The sequence below is a fragment of the Engystomops pustulosus genome, chromosome 9, assembly GCF_040894005.1.
Source record: "Engystomops pustulosus chromosome 9, aEngPut4.maternal, whole genome shotgun sequence".
NCBI classification, from domain to species: Eukaryota; Metazoa; Chordata; class Amphibia; order Anura; family Leptodactylidae; genus Engystomops; species Engystomops pustulosus.
The window spans coordinates 3,282,364-3,297,955 of NC_092419.1; the positions used below are offsets into that span (position 1 = coordinate 3,282,364).

Below are 15,592 nucleotides of genomic sequence, written 5' to 3' on the forward strand. Positions count from 1 at the left end.
ACACAGGCGGTGGCGGAGCTTGTACAACGCTGCAGCCCTAGGGGGGGGGTGCAGAAATATATATATAATGCGTTGTGATCCATCACCAGCCGCCATATACTGTCTATATACAGGCAGTCCGTGGGTTTGTTCTTAATTTGAATTTGTATGTAAGTCAGATCTGTATATTTTATAATTGTAGATCCAGACAAAACATTTTTTCTGCCCCAGTGACAATTGGTGTTTCAAAATTTTTTGCAGTAATGGGACCGAGGATTATCAATAAAGCTTCATTACAGACACCTTACAGCTGATCACTGCAGCCGGGGACTATAGTAACATCCAGAGAGGTCACAGGGGGCAGAGAGGTCACCAGAGGTCTATAACTGTGGGTCGTCTGTAAGTCGGGTGTCCTTAAGTCGGGGACCGCCTGTATATATGTACCTGGTGTGTGACCCGTCACCAGCCATTATCTATATGTAGAGTCCAGTGTCCTGCAGAGAAACCTGTATATAGGTAAACAGCGAACCATAAACGTATGGTGAGGGACTATGATAGCACTGCCTGAACAAATGGGTTTTTAGAGCACAACTTACAGGGAACCTGTCATCAGAAATTGCCCTAATAAACCACCAGCAGTATGTAGTCCAGCAGCTGAGCAGTTTCTAGATCAGGTTTCCTTCATGGCCCAGTGTCTGGCATCATCCAGAAAATCAGCTGTGCAGTGAGATGTAAATTAGTTTTATGAAGTCAAGGAGGCGGAGATTTTAACACTGAAGTCAAGCTCTCCCTACTGCAGATCCCCCCTTCACTGTAATTCAGGGCAGGAGGTGTTCAGAGGTGGGAAGAGCTTTACTTTAGTGTTGAAATCTCCGTCTCCCTGACTTTTAACCCCAGCTTCACATCTCATTCCAGAGTTGATTTTCTGGATGATGCCCCCGCACCGGGCCATGAAAGAAACAATCACTAATAAGCTGCTCTACCACTTGACAACATACTGCTAGTAGTTTATTTGGCCATTTTCTGTTGACAGGTTCCCTTTAAACGATGGAAGTTGTGTCAAAGTCTGATGCAGAGTATTCCAGGGAATTGGTGCAGCTCAGGAGAAGTCCTGGATTTGTAAGCGGGAGGTTTGGAGTAAAGAAAAGATCATTTATCTTGGATTGAAGAGCACAAGTAAAAGAGGAGCCCATTCCCTGAATTATTTGGGGTTTACCTCCTTATCGAAGGTTTCTTTCACAGATCTACTCATTGTATAATATTTTTGTGGACTGAGAAAACGTGGCACTTCTATGCAGCCAACACAGTAAGCGCCTCATTCTGAGTAGACAATGGTGCAGCCTCTAGCATTACTCACAAAAGTTACGGATTTCTGGCTTTCCGGTGAAATTTATAGAAAAAGTAAAAAAAGTTGACCCTTCACTGATAGTAGCAGCGCACACGGGCGATTCCCTCATCTTCACCAAATTACTCAATCAAGTAAGTGGTCGCTTACTTTCTGTCCAGGTTTTCAATAGGATTAAGGACTGGGGAAAAGTTTAGGCCCCTCCATGTGAGGTCCCCCAGTCTCCAGCAGCTCGGGACCTCGATTATCTGATGTATTGTCATCCATGAAGAAGAAAAGAATTATGCCAATTGGTCAAGGGGCTACGTCACTCTCCCCGATACAAGTCCCACCCGTTCACAGAGGAGGTGACTGGTGGGACCGGGCGGGACTGCTACAAGACCAGGCGGGACTGCCACGAAACCGGGCGGGTCTCCCACAAGACCCGGCGAGACTCCCACAAGACCCGGCGAGACTCCCACAAGACCCGGCGAGACTCCCACAAGACCCGGCGAGACTCCCACAAGACCCGGCGAGACTCCCACAAGACCCGGCGAGACTCCCACAAGACCGGGCGGGACTCCTACAAGACCGGGCGGGACTCCTACAAGACCGGGCGGGACTTCCACAAGACCGGGCGGGACTCCCACAAGACCGGGCGGGACTGCCACAAGACCGGGCGGGACTGCAACAAGACCCGCGAGACTTCCAGAAGACCCGGCGAGACTCCCACAAGACCGGGCGGGACTCCTACAAGACCCGGCGAGACTTCCACAAGACCGGGCGGGACTCCTACAAGACCGGGCGGGACTCCTACAAGACCGGGCGGGACTCCTACAAGATCGGGCGGGACTCCTACAAGATCGGGCGGGACTCCTACAAGACCGGGCGGGACTCCTACAAGACCGGGCGGGACTCCTACAAGACCGGGCGGGACTCCTACAAGACCGGGCGGGACTCCTACAAGACCGGGCGGGACTCCTACAAGACCGGGCGGGACTCCTACAAGACCGGGCGGGACTGCCACAAGACCGGGCGGGACTGCCACAAGACCGGGCGGGACTGCCACAAGACCGGGCGGGACTCCTACAAGACCGGGCGGGACTGCCACAAGACCGGGCGGGACTCCTACAAGACCGGGCGGGACTCCTACAAGACCGGGCGGGACTCCTACAAGACCGGGCGGGACTCCTACAAGACCGGGCGGGACTCCTACAAGACCGGGCGGGACTCCTACAAGACCATATAACAGCAACGTGCTGGCCAGGAACGAAATCACCGCAACACCCGACACATAGAAGAAACGATATAACTTCACAACCGCAAATGACACTCGAACGGGGGCAGGAGGACACGAATAATAGCAGCCGCCTGAGGCGAGCGAGAGGCAACTCGTAACAGAGAGGGCGAGGAGACGGAGGAAATCCATAAGTCTACAGGATCAGATTTCCCAATATTGAACGAAACGATGGCTGGGGGATAAGTCAGGTGGCCAAGGGTTCACATGACCGGTGTGAGGACATCACAGTCTCTATAGTCCTGGTTACATGACCGGTGTGAGGACATCACAGTCTCTATAGTCCTGGTTACATGACCGGTGTGAGGACATCACAGTCTCTATAGTCCTGGTTACATGGCCGGTGTGAGGACATCACAGTCTCTATAGTCCTGGTTACATGACCGGTGTGAGGGACATCACAGTCTCTATAGTCCTGGTTACATGACCGGTGTGAGGACATCACAGTCTCTATAGTCCTGGTTACAGGACCGTTGTGAGGACATCACAGTCTCTATAGTCCTGGTTACATGACCTGTGTGAGGACATCACAGTCTCTATAGTCCTGGTTACATGGCCGGTGTGAGGGCATCACAGTCTCTATAGTCCTGGTTACATGACTGGTGTGAGGGACATCACAGTCTCTATAGTCCTGGTTACATGACCGGTGTGAGGACATCACAGTCTCTATAGTCCTGGTTACATGACCGGTGTGAGGGACATCACAGTCTCTATAGTCCTGGTTACATGACCGGTGTGAGGACATCACAGTCTCTATAGTCCTGGTTACATGACCGGTGTGAGGACATCACAGTCTCTATAGTCCTGGTTACATGACCGGTGTGAGGACATCACAGTCTCTATAGTCCTGGTTACATGACCGGTGTGAGGACATCACAGTCTCTATAGTCCTGGTTACATGACCGGTGTGAGGGACATCACAGTCTCTATAGTCCTGGTTACATGACCGGTGTGAGGACATCACAGTCTCTATAGTCCTGGTTACATGACCGGTGTGAGGGACATCACAGTCTCTATAGTCCTGGTTACATGACCGGTGTGAGGACATCACAGTCTCTATAGTCCTGGTTACATGACCGGTGTGAGGACATCACAGTCTCTATAGTCCTGGTTACATGACCGGTGTGAGGACATCACAGTCTCTATAGTCCTGGTTACATGACCGGTGTGAGGACATCACAGTCTCTATAATCCTGGTTACATGACCGGTGTGAGGACATCACAGTCTCTATAGTCCAGGTTACATGACCGGTGTGAGGACATCACAGTCTCTATAGTCCTGGTTACATGACCGGTGTGAGGACATCACAGTCTCTATAGTCCTGGTTACATGACCGGTGTGAGGACATCACAGTCTCTATAGTCCTGGTTACATGACCGGTGTGAGGACATCACAGTCTCTATAGTCCTGGTTACATGACCGGTGTGAGGACATCACAGTCTCTATAGTCCTGGTTACATGACCGGTGTGAGGACATCACAGTCTCTATAGTCCTGGTTACATGACCGGTGTGAGGACATCACAGTCTCTATAGTCCTGGTTACATGACCGGTGTGAGGACATCACAGTCTCTATAGTCCTGGTTACATGACCGGTGTGAGGACATCACAGTCTCTATAGTCCTGGTTACATGACTGGTGTGAGGGACATCACAGTCTCTATAGTCCTGGTTACATGACCGGTGTGAGGAAATCACAGTCTCTATAGTCCTGGTTACATGACCAGTGTGAGGACATCACAGTCTCTATAGTCCTGGTTACATGACCGGTGTGAGGACATCACAGTCTCTATAGTCCTGGTTACATGACCGGTGTGAGGGACATCACAGTCTCTATAGTCCTGGTTACATGGCCGGTGTGAGGACATCACAGTCTCTATAGTCCTGGTTACATGACTGGTGTGAGGACATCACAGTCTCTATAGTCCTGGTTACATGACTGGTGTGAGGACATCACAGTCTCTATAGTCCTGGTTACATGACAGGTGTGAGGACATCACAGTCTCTATAGTCCTGGTTACATGGCCGGTGTGAGGACATCAGTCTCTATAGTCCTGGTTACATGACCGGTGTGAGGACATCACAGTCTCTATAGTCCTGGTTACATGACCGGTGTGAGGACATCACAGTCTCTATAGTCCTGGTTACATGACCGGTGTGAGGACATCACAGTCTATAGTCCTGGTTACATGACCGGTGTGAGGACATCACAGTCTCTATAGTCCTGGTTACATGACCGGTGTGAGGACATCACAGTCTCTATAGTCCTGGTTACATGACCGGTGTGAGGACATCACAGTCTATAGTCCTGGTTACATGACCGGTGTGAGGACATCACAGTCTCTATAGTCCTGGTTACATGACCGGTGTGAGGACATCACAGTCTATAGTCCTGGTTACATGGCCGGTGTGAGGACATCACAGTCTCTATAGTCCTGGTTACATGACTGGTGTGAGGACATTACAGTCTCTATAGTCCTGGTTACATGACCGGTGTGAGGACATCACAGTCTCTATAGTCCTGGTTACATGACTGGTGTGAGGACATTACAGTCTCTATAGTCCTGGTTACATGACCGGTGTGAGGACATCACAGTCTCTATAGTCCTGGTTACATGACCGGTGTGAGGGACATCACAGTCTCTATAGTCCTGGTTACAGGACTGGTTTGGGGCAGACATTGCAGGACACTGTCAGAGTCTCCTTTTTCCTGTCAGACTTTCATTACTTCGATAATCTGCGTCTATTTTCCACATAAACCGCGCTGTTTTCGTCACCGTGTGTATGAGGGCCGTGACGCCGCGGATAGTAAACCCTCCTTTTCCCGCCATGTACGTGTGTTTTTTTTTTTTTTTTTTAATCATCTTCCGTTCGGGGGAAATGAATAGAACAAGGAGCCGGCGCCATCTTAGAGCAATGACTGAGCACATCTCAGCCGAGGAGAGGGAGGTGTGGAGAGAGAAGGGGAGGAAGTAATACTGCAGCGGCCAGTAGGTGGCGGCCGGGATCCAGCATCCGGGGGCCGGGGCGTCCCAGGAGCTGCGGGAGAGGAGAGGAGGAGGACGGAGAGGCACAGCGCTGCTGCCTCAGCTCCTGACTACAAAATGGCGGCGGATATAAGCAGGCGGGGGCGGCGTGTGCCTGCGGGGACGGGGGGCGCCATTCCGGCGGCGGAGAGAGGCGAGAACCGGCTCATTGTAACGCGCGGAGCTCCACGGATCCGGGCGCGGGATTTATTTTCTCCTAAACCCTCGGGTTGTGGTGGAAAACCGGGGAGAAGCATTGTGTGGGGAGTGAAGGGGACCTGAGGTACATGGACGTCTCTCCTGTTACGGTAAGTGAATATTTCGTGTTTTTTGTGGTTTTGTGCTTGTTTTTACGTTTTTTCAGCGTCTTTAATGGGACTTTCATATATACGGCCATTTCTTTCACAGATTCGCATTCTCTCTGCGGTGTTTTATCAGTGAAGGTGTCGGACATGACGCGCGGAGCGGTGGAATTGACTATTTACTTCATATTTGGGGAGAAAACCGTGAGACAAAATGGCGGCGCCTCCATTGTCTCGGGAAGAACGTTACAACTGCGCAACAAGATGGCGCCGTCTCCTTCAAGCCGCCAGAAGGAGAAAACAACGGCCACGTCGCGTGATGCGAGGAGACCGCCCCGTCTGAGCTCTGCTGCCTGGTGACAGCCAATCAGCTCCAGCCTGGCCGCCGAGTTCTGCCCGGCTCCAGCCAATCGGAGCGGAGATTTTCTTGGGTGACGTGGAAGCCGCGCTGAGTCACTTGTCCTGGAGTCCTAGCATGGAAAGGGCGCGTCCTCCCAGACTGCTGCAGTAGTTGTTCTCAAAGCAACCACCAGGGGCAGTCAAACAACGTGAGACCTGACGACCAATGGGAAGACGCTAAGATTGGAATGGGCGTGTAACACCATAATCGATGGCTGTGACGGCCAATGGGAGAGTCGGCGCTTACTAAGGGGCTGTCCCTATTCAGCCAATCGCGGAGGGCTGTTGTATTTATATAAGACCGGCCTCAGCCTTCGAGGCGCCATTTCGCTGAAGCGGAGAGTCGGAGCTGGAAGTGGGGGAAAGCCTGAAGTGTTGTGAGCCAAAGAGATCGCTGCGCCCTCAGCCGGAGAGCGGGCGTCTACACAATCCGTATCCATCCGCATGGAGGCGACCCTAAACCCAGCGTTTAAAAGGTACAAATCACGGATGGGGCGATGTTGTACCGGACTGGAGCGATATTGTTACATAAATCCGTATTTTTCTAGAAATCGCGGGCTCCCGCAGCGCCCCCTCCCCCGGGCCTTGCCTCCATAGAGATGGCGTCCCCTATCACCAGCGATACAATCCGCCTCCATCGGTCGTGTCCTCTCCCCCGGCTTTCCCGCGCTCCTCCAGGCTGGTGCTGCCGGTACCGGAGCGCTGACGGCGCGGTGTATTATGGGCCGGGGACCCGCGGCTCTGGGTACTTTATAGCTGCGCCCTCCCAGCTATGCGGCGCCGCCATTTTCTTCCGGCTGGCCGGACCCGGGGGAGGGGACGCGGCGTATCCCGGCAACAGCGCGGGTCCTGGTGTGCAGGGGCAGCGCTGACCCCCTGCTGTATGTATATGTATAATGTAAAGCCTGGAATGTACCAATGTGAGAAGGGGGGGGACTTGTGCTCCGCTCTATTTGCTCCAATGCTTCTTATTGTGTGATTTTAAATCTCCGTAGAGCAGCCTCCCTGGTCTGGTCAGGTTTGTGTTGGTGCCCCCCCCCCCCCCCTCCTTTAAACATCCAGTTGTTCCTTTTTATAGATGGATCTGATGTGTGAGCTCTGTGTATAGTCACTGGCTGCTGCTGCTTCCTCTAATGCTGTTATTGCTTGTAGCTGGGACTAGTGCTGTTGCTGGAGCTGTTTGTAGCTGGGACTAGTGCTGTTGCTGGAGCTGTTTGTAGCTGGGACTAGTGCTGTTGCTGGAGCTGTTTGTAGCTGGGACTAGTGCTGTTGCTGGAGCTGTTTGTAGCTGGGACTAGTGCTGTTGCTGGAGCTGTTTGTAGCTGGGACTAGTGCTGTTGCTGGTATCTAGTTCTTCTGGGGTGGCTAGTGCTGGAGCTTTGTAATGAGTTGCTGCTGTTCTGAGTAGCCACTGCTTGTGCTGTAGTTGTGTGTGGCCAGTGCTTTTGGTGTGTGTGTGTGTGTGTGTGTGTGTGTGGAGCCGGTGACTAGTGTTGGAGTTCAGTATTTGGTTGCCATCGCTGCTGCTCTGTGTGGAGCCGGTGATTGGTGCTGTTGTGGTAGCTCTGTAGCCTCTGGCCAGTGCTGTTGCTGCTGCTCTGTATGCAGCCGGTGATTAGTGCTGTTGTTGTAGCTCTGTAGCCGCTGGCCAGTGCTGTTGCTGCTGCGCTGTTGTTGCAGCTCTGTAGCCGGTGGCCAGTGCTGTTGCTGCTGCTCTGTATGCAGCCGGTGATTAGTGCTGTTGTTGTAGCTCTGTAGCCGGTGGCCAGTGCTGTTGCTGCTGCTCTGTATGCAGCCGGTGCTGTTGTTGCAGCTCTGTAGCCGATGGCCAGTGCTGTTGCTGCTGCTCTGTATGCAGCCGGTGCTGCTGCGCTGTTGTTGCAGCTCTGTAGCCGCTGGCCAGTGTTGTTGCTGGTATCTAGAGGATCTGCTGCGGTGACTTGTTTATATGCAGTGAAGTAAGATCACACGCTATGATGTCATCGCCTTTATACTCCCGGTGATGGGAATGAGTCAACACTTCCCTGAAGCTGTAAATCTCTGCACCCGCCTGCGGGCGTCTGCTCTGCTCGGGTTAATGGGATTTGTATTAGTTAAGGACTGTGAGTGTCTGAGCAACTTAATGGGACATGAGGGGTGTTTGGTTTTTACTTATTTCATTCATCTCCCACATCAGTCCCTGCCCCCACGGCGGCTTTATTTGTTTACAGTAGTAGCTCGGTTACGTTACGGATGGCGCAGCGCCCCCTCCCTCCTCGTGTTGTTACGATGGTTAGATCAGCCTCGCTCATGTGAGATGTGACTGCGCGTATCTCACTTTTCAGCTGTGTTGGGTAACACTGGCAGAGGTCATTGTCGCGGTTTATCAGTCTTGCTTTGTACATTTTATATTCTGTTTTGATGGAAGATGTTATAAATTATTATTATTCCGATGGATTTTTGACAACTCTTGTGCTGTCCGCAGGCCGCCTCTGGATATAAACCATGCTATAATGGGTCAGTCGGTGGAGGGAACCCCAGGAAAGCGAATCCGCAAGCCCTCTCTTCTGTACGAAGACTTTGAAGGACCCAACATGACGTCAGTGGTGTTTAGTCACAGCCCACAGGTGAATCCACCACCTCCAGAAGTCAGCAATCCAAAGAAGCCCGGGCGCTCGACTAACCAGCTGCAGTACCTGCACAAAGTGGTCATGAAGTCCCTGTGGAAGCACCAGTTCTCGTGGCCGTTCCGCCAGCCGGTGGACTCTGTGAAGCTCTGTCTACCGGTGAGTTTCAGAGGGATCGTGTTATGGTGCTTGTTGGGTTTTGGGCGCAGCTTGCAGCAGATATTGATGGTGCAGTTATTTCATTGCAATTTTTTTATTTTATTTTTTTCAAAATGTGGGATCCTGAAACCGTAATTATGCGTTTGTCATTATGTCCTTGACAAACCTAAAAAGGTGTTGTTGACACGACCTGGTGACAGCTCTGGTTTGCAGACCGTGTGCGGCTCAGGGGACCTTACATGTTACTGCAGCTTAGAGGATTGTTGTCCTTGTTGGGAGCTTTGGTCATAAAAAAAAAAAAAAAAAAAAATACCGCTTTGGTTTTTTTTTTCCGTATTTTGGACTCCCGCCGCCCCTTCCCAATCATCCCGACTATTGTATGGATGTCTTTGTGCGCATGGCATAGTACAAAGCTTCATATCATGTAGCCACAGCCCTTTATTATGTGATCTGGTTAATTTTACTTTGTGAAATGCAAATTTCCAATTGATACATTTTGCAGATCTGCCCATCCATGAATTTGTACAGGACCCCAACTGTGACAAAGTATATAAAGCTACACATACTGAGATGTCTTGGATTAGAAGTATGAAGGTACATTATACTGGTAGGTGTCCTATTATATTTAGATTTTAGAATACAATCATATTCTCCCTGCAAAACATCACCATCAGTCTGGCAGTCTGTGTCACTTGATGCCGTGGCGTAGTCCACGTGTGTAGTCCAGGCGCTGCTGGCCAGGAGCTTGTTCCACTCCATTCCGATATATAACAGCATCTCCAAAACCAAGAGACTTCTATCTTATTTAATGCACAGTGCAGAACACCGGGTGTTCATGTTTGGTGACTGTATGTCGCCAGTGGGATCCTACTGTCTGGTCTGTAGGTATCCAGTCCTCAAAATACTCCAGAGCTGTCATCAGGCGTGTTGCAAACAGAAACGGGTCATCTTTGGAGTTTGCAATGTTTAGGGAGGAATTTGCTTAATTGTGTTGAAGATTGCTTTTGTCAAAGTAATAGGACGTCTGAGCTTACCATTGCTTTGTTTTATCTTGTTTAATGTGCTTTAGGACTATCACAAAATCATCAAGCAGCCTATGGATATGGGGACCATAAAGAGGCGGCTGGAAAACAACTACTACTGGAGCGCGCTGGAGTGTATGCAGGACTTCAACACTATGTTCACAAACTGCTACATCTATAACAAGGTAAGATCGCCACCTCAAGGGCACAAAGCAGCAAAACCTGCACACGCCAAACTTACTTTAGTCTGGCAATGAGCTTTGTAGTTAAGATTCGCCATCCAAGTGATCGTAAAAAAAAAAATGGAAGCTGCTTCTAAAGAAATGTTCTCTGTTATGGCACGAGGCGTGGGGGTGGGTGCATAATGGTTTATCTGATGAGGATCTGGCTTCATAAAGCCATTGCACTTTTTTTTTCTCCTTGAAATTGAATACATGTTAATCTATTATGCTCACTACAGCCCACAGATGATATTGTCCTAATGGCTCAAAGCCTGGAAAAGATATTCCTGCAGAAAGTGGCACAGATGCCCCAGGAGGAGCAGGAGATCCCCAACACCGCAACTAAAAGCAAACATGTGAAGCCGCCAAGCAGCAAGCCTCCAGGTTAGTGATTTTGCACTTTTCTGTACGTTACTTGCTGATTCCCACAAGTGAAATGGCAGAGATTGACTTTGTCTTTCTATTCAGTTGTGACAGGTGGACTGACATCTGCACACCAAGTGCCAGCCATCTCCTCCATGTCTCAGTCTCTGCTGTACCCAAGTTCTCCTGAAGTGCCCACCACAGTCATCAATCTACCACATCCGGCAGTCCTCTCTAACCCTATGCTGAAGTCCATGTCCTCTGCTCAGACATTGCTGCCCAGTGTCCCTGCAGCCTCCCAGTCCGCTTCTAAGGTACGATTGGGTTTGGATATGCGGCTGTTTCTTGTATCGTGCCGGTGTTGCTTGTGTTGTAGCTAAGGTTTTCTTTGCCTTTAGCAGAAAGGGGTGAAAAGAAAAGCAGACACTACAACGCCGACCACCACAGCGATTATCGCTACCAGTGGAGATTCCTCCCCTCTTACTCCATCGGACAACAAACCCGCTAAGATCCCTGCCCGTAGAGAGAGTGGACGGCCTATCAAACCGCCTCGAAAGGACCTGCCGGACTCTCAGCAGCATCAGACCTCTAAGAAAGGCAAACTATCGGAACAGCTGAAGTACTGCAACGGCATCCTAAAGGAGGTTCTCTCCAAAAAACACGCTGCCTATGCTTGGCCTTTCTACAAACCTGTGGATGCCTCTGCTCTGGGACTGCACGATTACCATGAAATCATTAAACATCCCATGGATCTCAGCACCATTAAGGTGGGTTGAGGACCACGTATAACTGTTGAGCTCTGGGTTTTGAGCCGTCATATGACTCGGTTATAAAGAAAGCAAAGTTTGGCCATTCACATTTTGGTTATAATGGTCGTTGGCTTTTTTTTTTCTTGTGCAGAAAAAAATGGAAAACAGAGAATTTCATGATGCTCAAGAGTTTGCAGCCGATGTCAGGCTAATGTTCTCAAACTGTTACAAGTACAATCCCCCGGATCATGACGTGGTGGCCATGGCAAGGAAGTTACAGGTTAGCACCACAACTGGGTCTCCTAATCCTGAGGGATGATTGTAGGAGGACACACAAGCTCATCTGCAATGTTACTCTCTTTCCAGGATGTGTTTGAATTCCGTTATGCAAAAATGCCGGATGAGCCAATGGTAGTTACTCCACCGACCACATCCACACAATTGCCCCCCTCGGATTCCAAGTCTTCATCGGATTCTTCAAGCGAGAGTAGCAGCGACAGCTCGGATGAGAGTGAGAGCTCTGATGACTCCGAGGAGGAGAGGGCAAACAGACTGGCTGAGCTTCAGGAGCAGGTATGCTTGGATCACTGCGCTTGGCTCCGGCTATTGCTTAAGTCCAGCTGCAAAGTTAGATGCCTGTTTTCCATATTGGCAAGAGTCTCCTCTATTTAAGGGCACAGAGCTCTTGGCATGTAGATTTAGCAGTGGAGCTTCCCGGTATTAGTTTATTAGAACTTTAACTTGTAAAAGTTTGAAGCTCTTAATCTTCTGCCTATTTAGTTAGCTGCAAACCCCTCTTCTTTACTCTTGCCACTATTTAAGTTATTGCATTCTGGTCCTTGTCACTGCATTGAAATTACTATTGTATATCACAGCTCCGCGCCGTGCACGAGCAGCTGGCCGCGCTCTCACAGGGCCCAATATCCAAGCCCAAGAAAAAGAAAGAAAAGAAGGAAAAAAAGAAAAAGAAGAAATCTGACAAGAAGAAAGTGAAAGATGACGATGAATGGAGATGTGGCAAGGCCCGACCATCGCAGAATAAAAAGTCCTCCAAGAAGTCGTCGTCTGGTGGGACCACTAGTACGAGCAGCATTGCCCCTTTGCTTACAAAGTACGTTTTCGGTACCTCTGCAGGTTTATTGGCAGATTTCTCTTTCGTTCAAATGCAGCAGAAAATTTCTAGTCTTCAATTAAACACGTTCTCTCCTTTTTGTTCAGGAGTTCAAAGAAAGCATCCAAGTCCCTGCCTCCGCCGCCCCCAGTCATGTATGACTCTGATGAAGAGGAGGAAAGCAAACCCATGACGTATGATGAGAAGCGGCAGCTGAGTTTAGATATCAACAAGCTCCCTGGAGAGAAGCTGGGCCGCGTCGTGCACATCATCCAGTCCAGAGAACCCTCGCTGCGAGATTCCAATCCGGAAGAAATTGAAATTGATTTTGAGACTTTAAAACCTTCCACTCTTCGGGAACTTGAGAGATATGTAATGTCGTGTCTGAGAAAGAAGCCAAGGAAGCCCTACGGTGAGTACTGTGTGTATAATCGGGATTAGATCACTACTCCTTCATATTCACTAGATGCAGTATAATACATAATGGTGCATTATATACTCAGTGGGGGACGATTGTAAAATGATTGATCAGAGGAGACCCCCTTAATGTTCATGAGCAAATATCTGGTGATGCTGCTGTATAGAGCAGACCTGTACAGAATGGACAACCAAAACGCTTAGCAGACCAAGAGCGCATGGATCTGTCATTATAGAAAGGATGTTGTATGTTCCCTGCTTATAACACCTTCTTCTTGTTTCTCTCTGCAGCTCCTCCTAACTCTCTGCTCGCTGGATCGCTTAAAAAAATGGTGGGGAAAACAAAAGAAGAGATCGCCCTGGAGAAGAAAAGAGAGCTGGAGAAAAGGCTGCAGGACGTCAGCGGGCAGCTGAACTCCACCAAAAAGCCGCCCAAGAAAGGTGAGAGGCTCTCCTTGTATTCTGATGGAGGGGGGGATAAATGTGCTTAAAGGGGATGGCCTATTAAAGGGATCCTACCATTGGAAGTGTCCCTTAAGGAGTAGACTAGACTGATGGTTATTGAGGTGCAGTTCATGTTGTACAGGTGACAAAACCCCCCAACTTGTAGATTTATAATGGTTCCCCTTTGGGTGGGCATGTGGTGGTCTTGTAGTGACTTTCAATGACCATTTTAACATCTGCATAATTTTTTTTTCTTTCACAGCCCATGAAAAGGTGGAATCGGCGCAGCCGGTCTCTGTTTCCCGCCTCAGTGCTTCCAGTTCCAGCTCAGACTCTGACAGTAGCAGCAGCTCCACTTCCAGCTCCTCAGATACAAGTGACTCTGACTCTGGTTGAGGGGTGGGACGTGAGACGGTCACCTCTCTTATCACTGGAACAGGGAAGTCGGGCTGGGTTTATTCTTTGTACACGGTTCTACAAGGATCTGCAGGAACAGAGCCCTTGCAAACCGGACTTGACTCCCTATTGGGGGATAAACTGAGGCCTTTGGATGTGTGAATACCCTGCCTTTCTTTCCTATAGCAAGTGGTGCACATAGACACAGCTGGGAAAGCCGTGGAGCGCAGGCCTCACCCTTAATATGTGACTCGTGTGTGGGCATAAAGCGTTATTGAGGGTGGGCGGGCGAGCGGCGGAGCTGACGCAGTGTCCTTATTTTATTGTGTTTACAAGTTCTCACAGAACGCACAGACCCCTGGAAGATGTCAAGTCTTTGCTTTGACTTGTCTCAGCTCTGGGACATTATGGAGAGAGCCTCTGGTAGATTCTTGGCTTCTTACAACATATTGTTGACTCTTGTAGTATTTTGGCTTTTGTTTTTTCCTTTTGTTTTTTTCACCTGGCGCGTATTGGGAAGGTTCCTCTGCTGGAGGAAGTGGCGCTCATGTGCGCTCCTCAAGGTATTTTAGCACCGCTGAGAGGGGCTGCTCAAGGCTCCTGGGAAATCTCCTTCAAAATGCCGAAGTTCAAGGCACTTGGAGAGGATTTTATCCCTAGAGTTGTCCTACACCCCTCCATCCCTGTGTCGCATGCGGGGGCAGCGGTGGATCTGTATCCAGACCTTGTACAGACTTTGTTTTTGTTTTTTCCCTTTTTGTATTTATTTTAAGAGAAGGAAATGACTTTCTTTTTGTTTTATAATGTAAAATAATTCCCGTGTCCCTGTTGATACAGGGGCCAGTGTAGATGTAAGATTTTATAAGCTCTGTATATATCTATAAATATATATATATTACAAGTTGCACAAGCGGCATGTTTCTCAATGTAAAGGGTGACTTTATTTTTTACCTGGAAGCAAATTTTTTTTTTTTTCTCCCTTTTTGACTGTTCTGTTTGTCGCTACGTTATGTCTTTACTATGTTGTCTCTTGTATCTCTTTAAGCCCTTTAGTTTGGAAACATGTAAATAAAGAGAAAAAAATATACTTCTGAATGTATGGTGGTCCGTGTTATAATATTTGGGGGGGGTCCAGACATTGGAATAATGTGTTCCCCTCTCCCCAGTCCTTGGTCAGCAGAGGAGGAAAGTCAAAGACAAAGGATATGGTTATTGGGTCTCTTCGGTGTTAAATTTTGATAAAGAGGACCTGTCGCCCTAAAAAAAGCACTAGAGTAAGCAGCACCTGGCGCCATCACAGATGCAGCAACTGCTGGTGTTACCTGAACCCACCGATAAAGCTATTAGGCACTGCTGCCGTACAACAGGAGCGCCGGGCCGAGCTCACCAAGGTGCGGCATATTCATGAGGGGGCGGTCCGAGGCGCTGCCTCTTATCACTCCATAGGCCGACTGTGACTGCCAGGCTTCACACAGCAGTCACCGCCCCCTCATGAATACGCCAGACCGCGGTCAGCTCGGTCCGGCGCTCCTCTAGCACGGCTGCAGTGTCTGCTAGGGTTATCGGAGGGTTCAGATAACACAATCGGTGTAACACTGCTGCATCTGTGACCATGCTAGCAGCCGCTTACTATAGTGCGTTCTCTTTATGCTGGCGGGTCCTCTTTAGGGACTAGCGATCCAGCAGTTGTAGAAGAAAATCTGCAGGATAAACATTGCAAAAACATTTGGAGGGATGTGAAGATAAATCTGGAATAAGACCTCAGTCGCAAATTTAGG

At 49.5% G+C, this 15,592-nt stretch overlaps 1 protein-coding gene across 3 annotated transcripts; it reads left to right on the forward strand.

Moving 5' to 3' along the window:
• The first annotated feature begins 5,588 nt into the window (after positions 1 to 5,588).
• On the forward strand, positions 5,589 to 14,909 carry BRD2 (bromodomain containing 2). 3 transcript variants are annotated; one of them, XM_072124691.1, is made up of 13 exons: positions 5,589 to 5,933; positions 6,034 to 6,802; positions 8,791 to 9,091; positions 10,161 to 10,298; positions 10,574 to 10,718; positions 10,803 to 11,011; positions 11,096 to 11,464; positions 11,598 to 11,726; positions 11,813 to 12,019; positions 12,322 to 12,557; positions 12,665 to 12,969; positions 13,266 to 13,415; positions 13,681 to 14,909. In XM_072124691.1, exons 2-13 carry the CDS (start codon positions 6,771 to 6,773, stop codon positions 13,812 to 13,814), a joined length of 2,355 nt encoding a protein of 784 aa, XP_071980792.1. In that variant the 5' UTR covers positions 5,589 to 5,933; positions 6,034 to 6,770; the 3' UTR covers positions 13,815 to 14,909. The 3 variants fall into 3 exon arrangements, with proteins under 3 accessions (XP_071980792.1, XP_071980793.1, XP_071980794.1); XM_072124692.1 differs by having other exon boundaries at positions 5,610 to 5,933; positions 11,099 to 11,464; XM_072124693.1 differs by lacking the exons at positions 5,589 to 5,933; positions 6,034 to 6,802 and adding an exon at positions 9,594 to 9,698 and having other exon boundaries at positions 8,956 to 9,091.
• Positions 14,910 to 15,592: the final 683 nt, after the last annotated feature.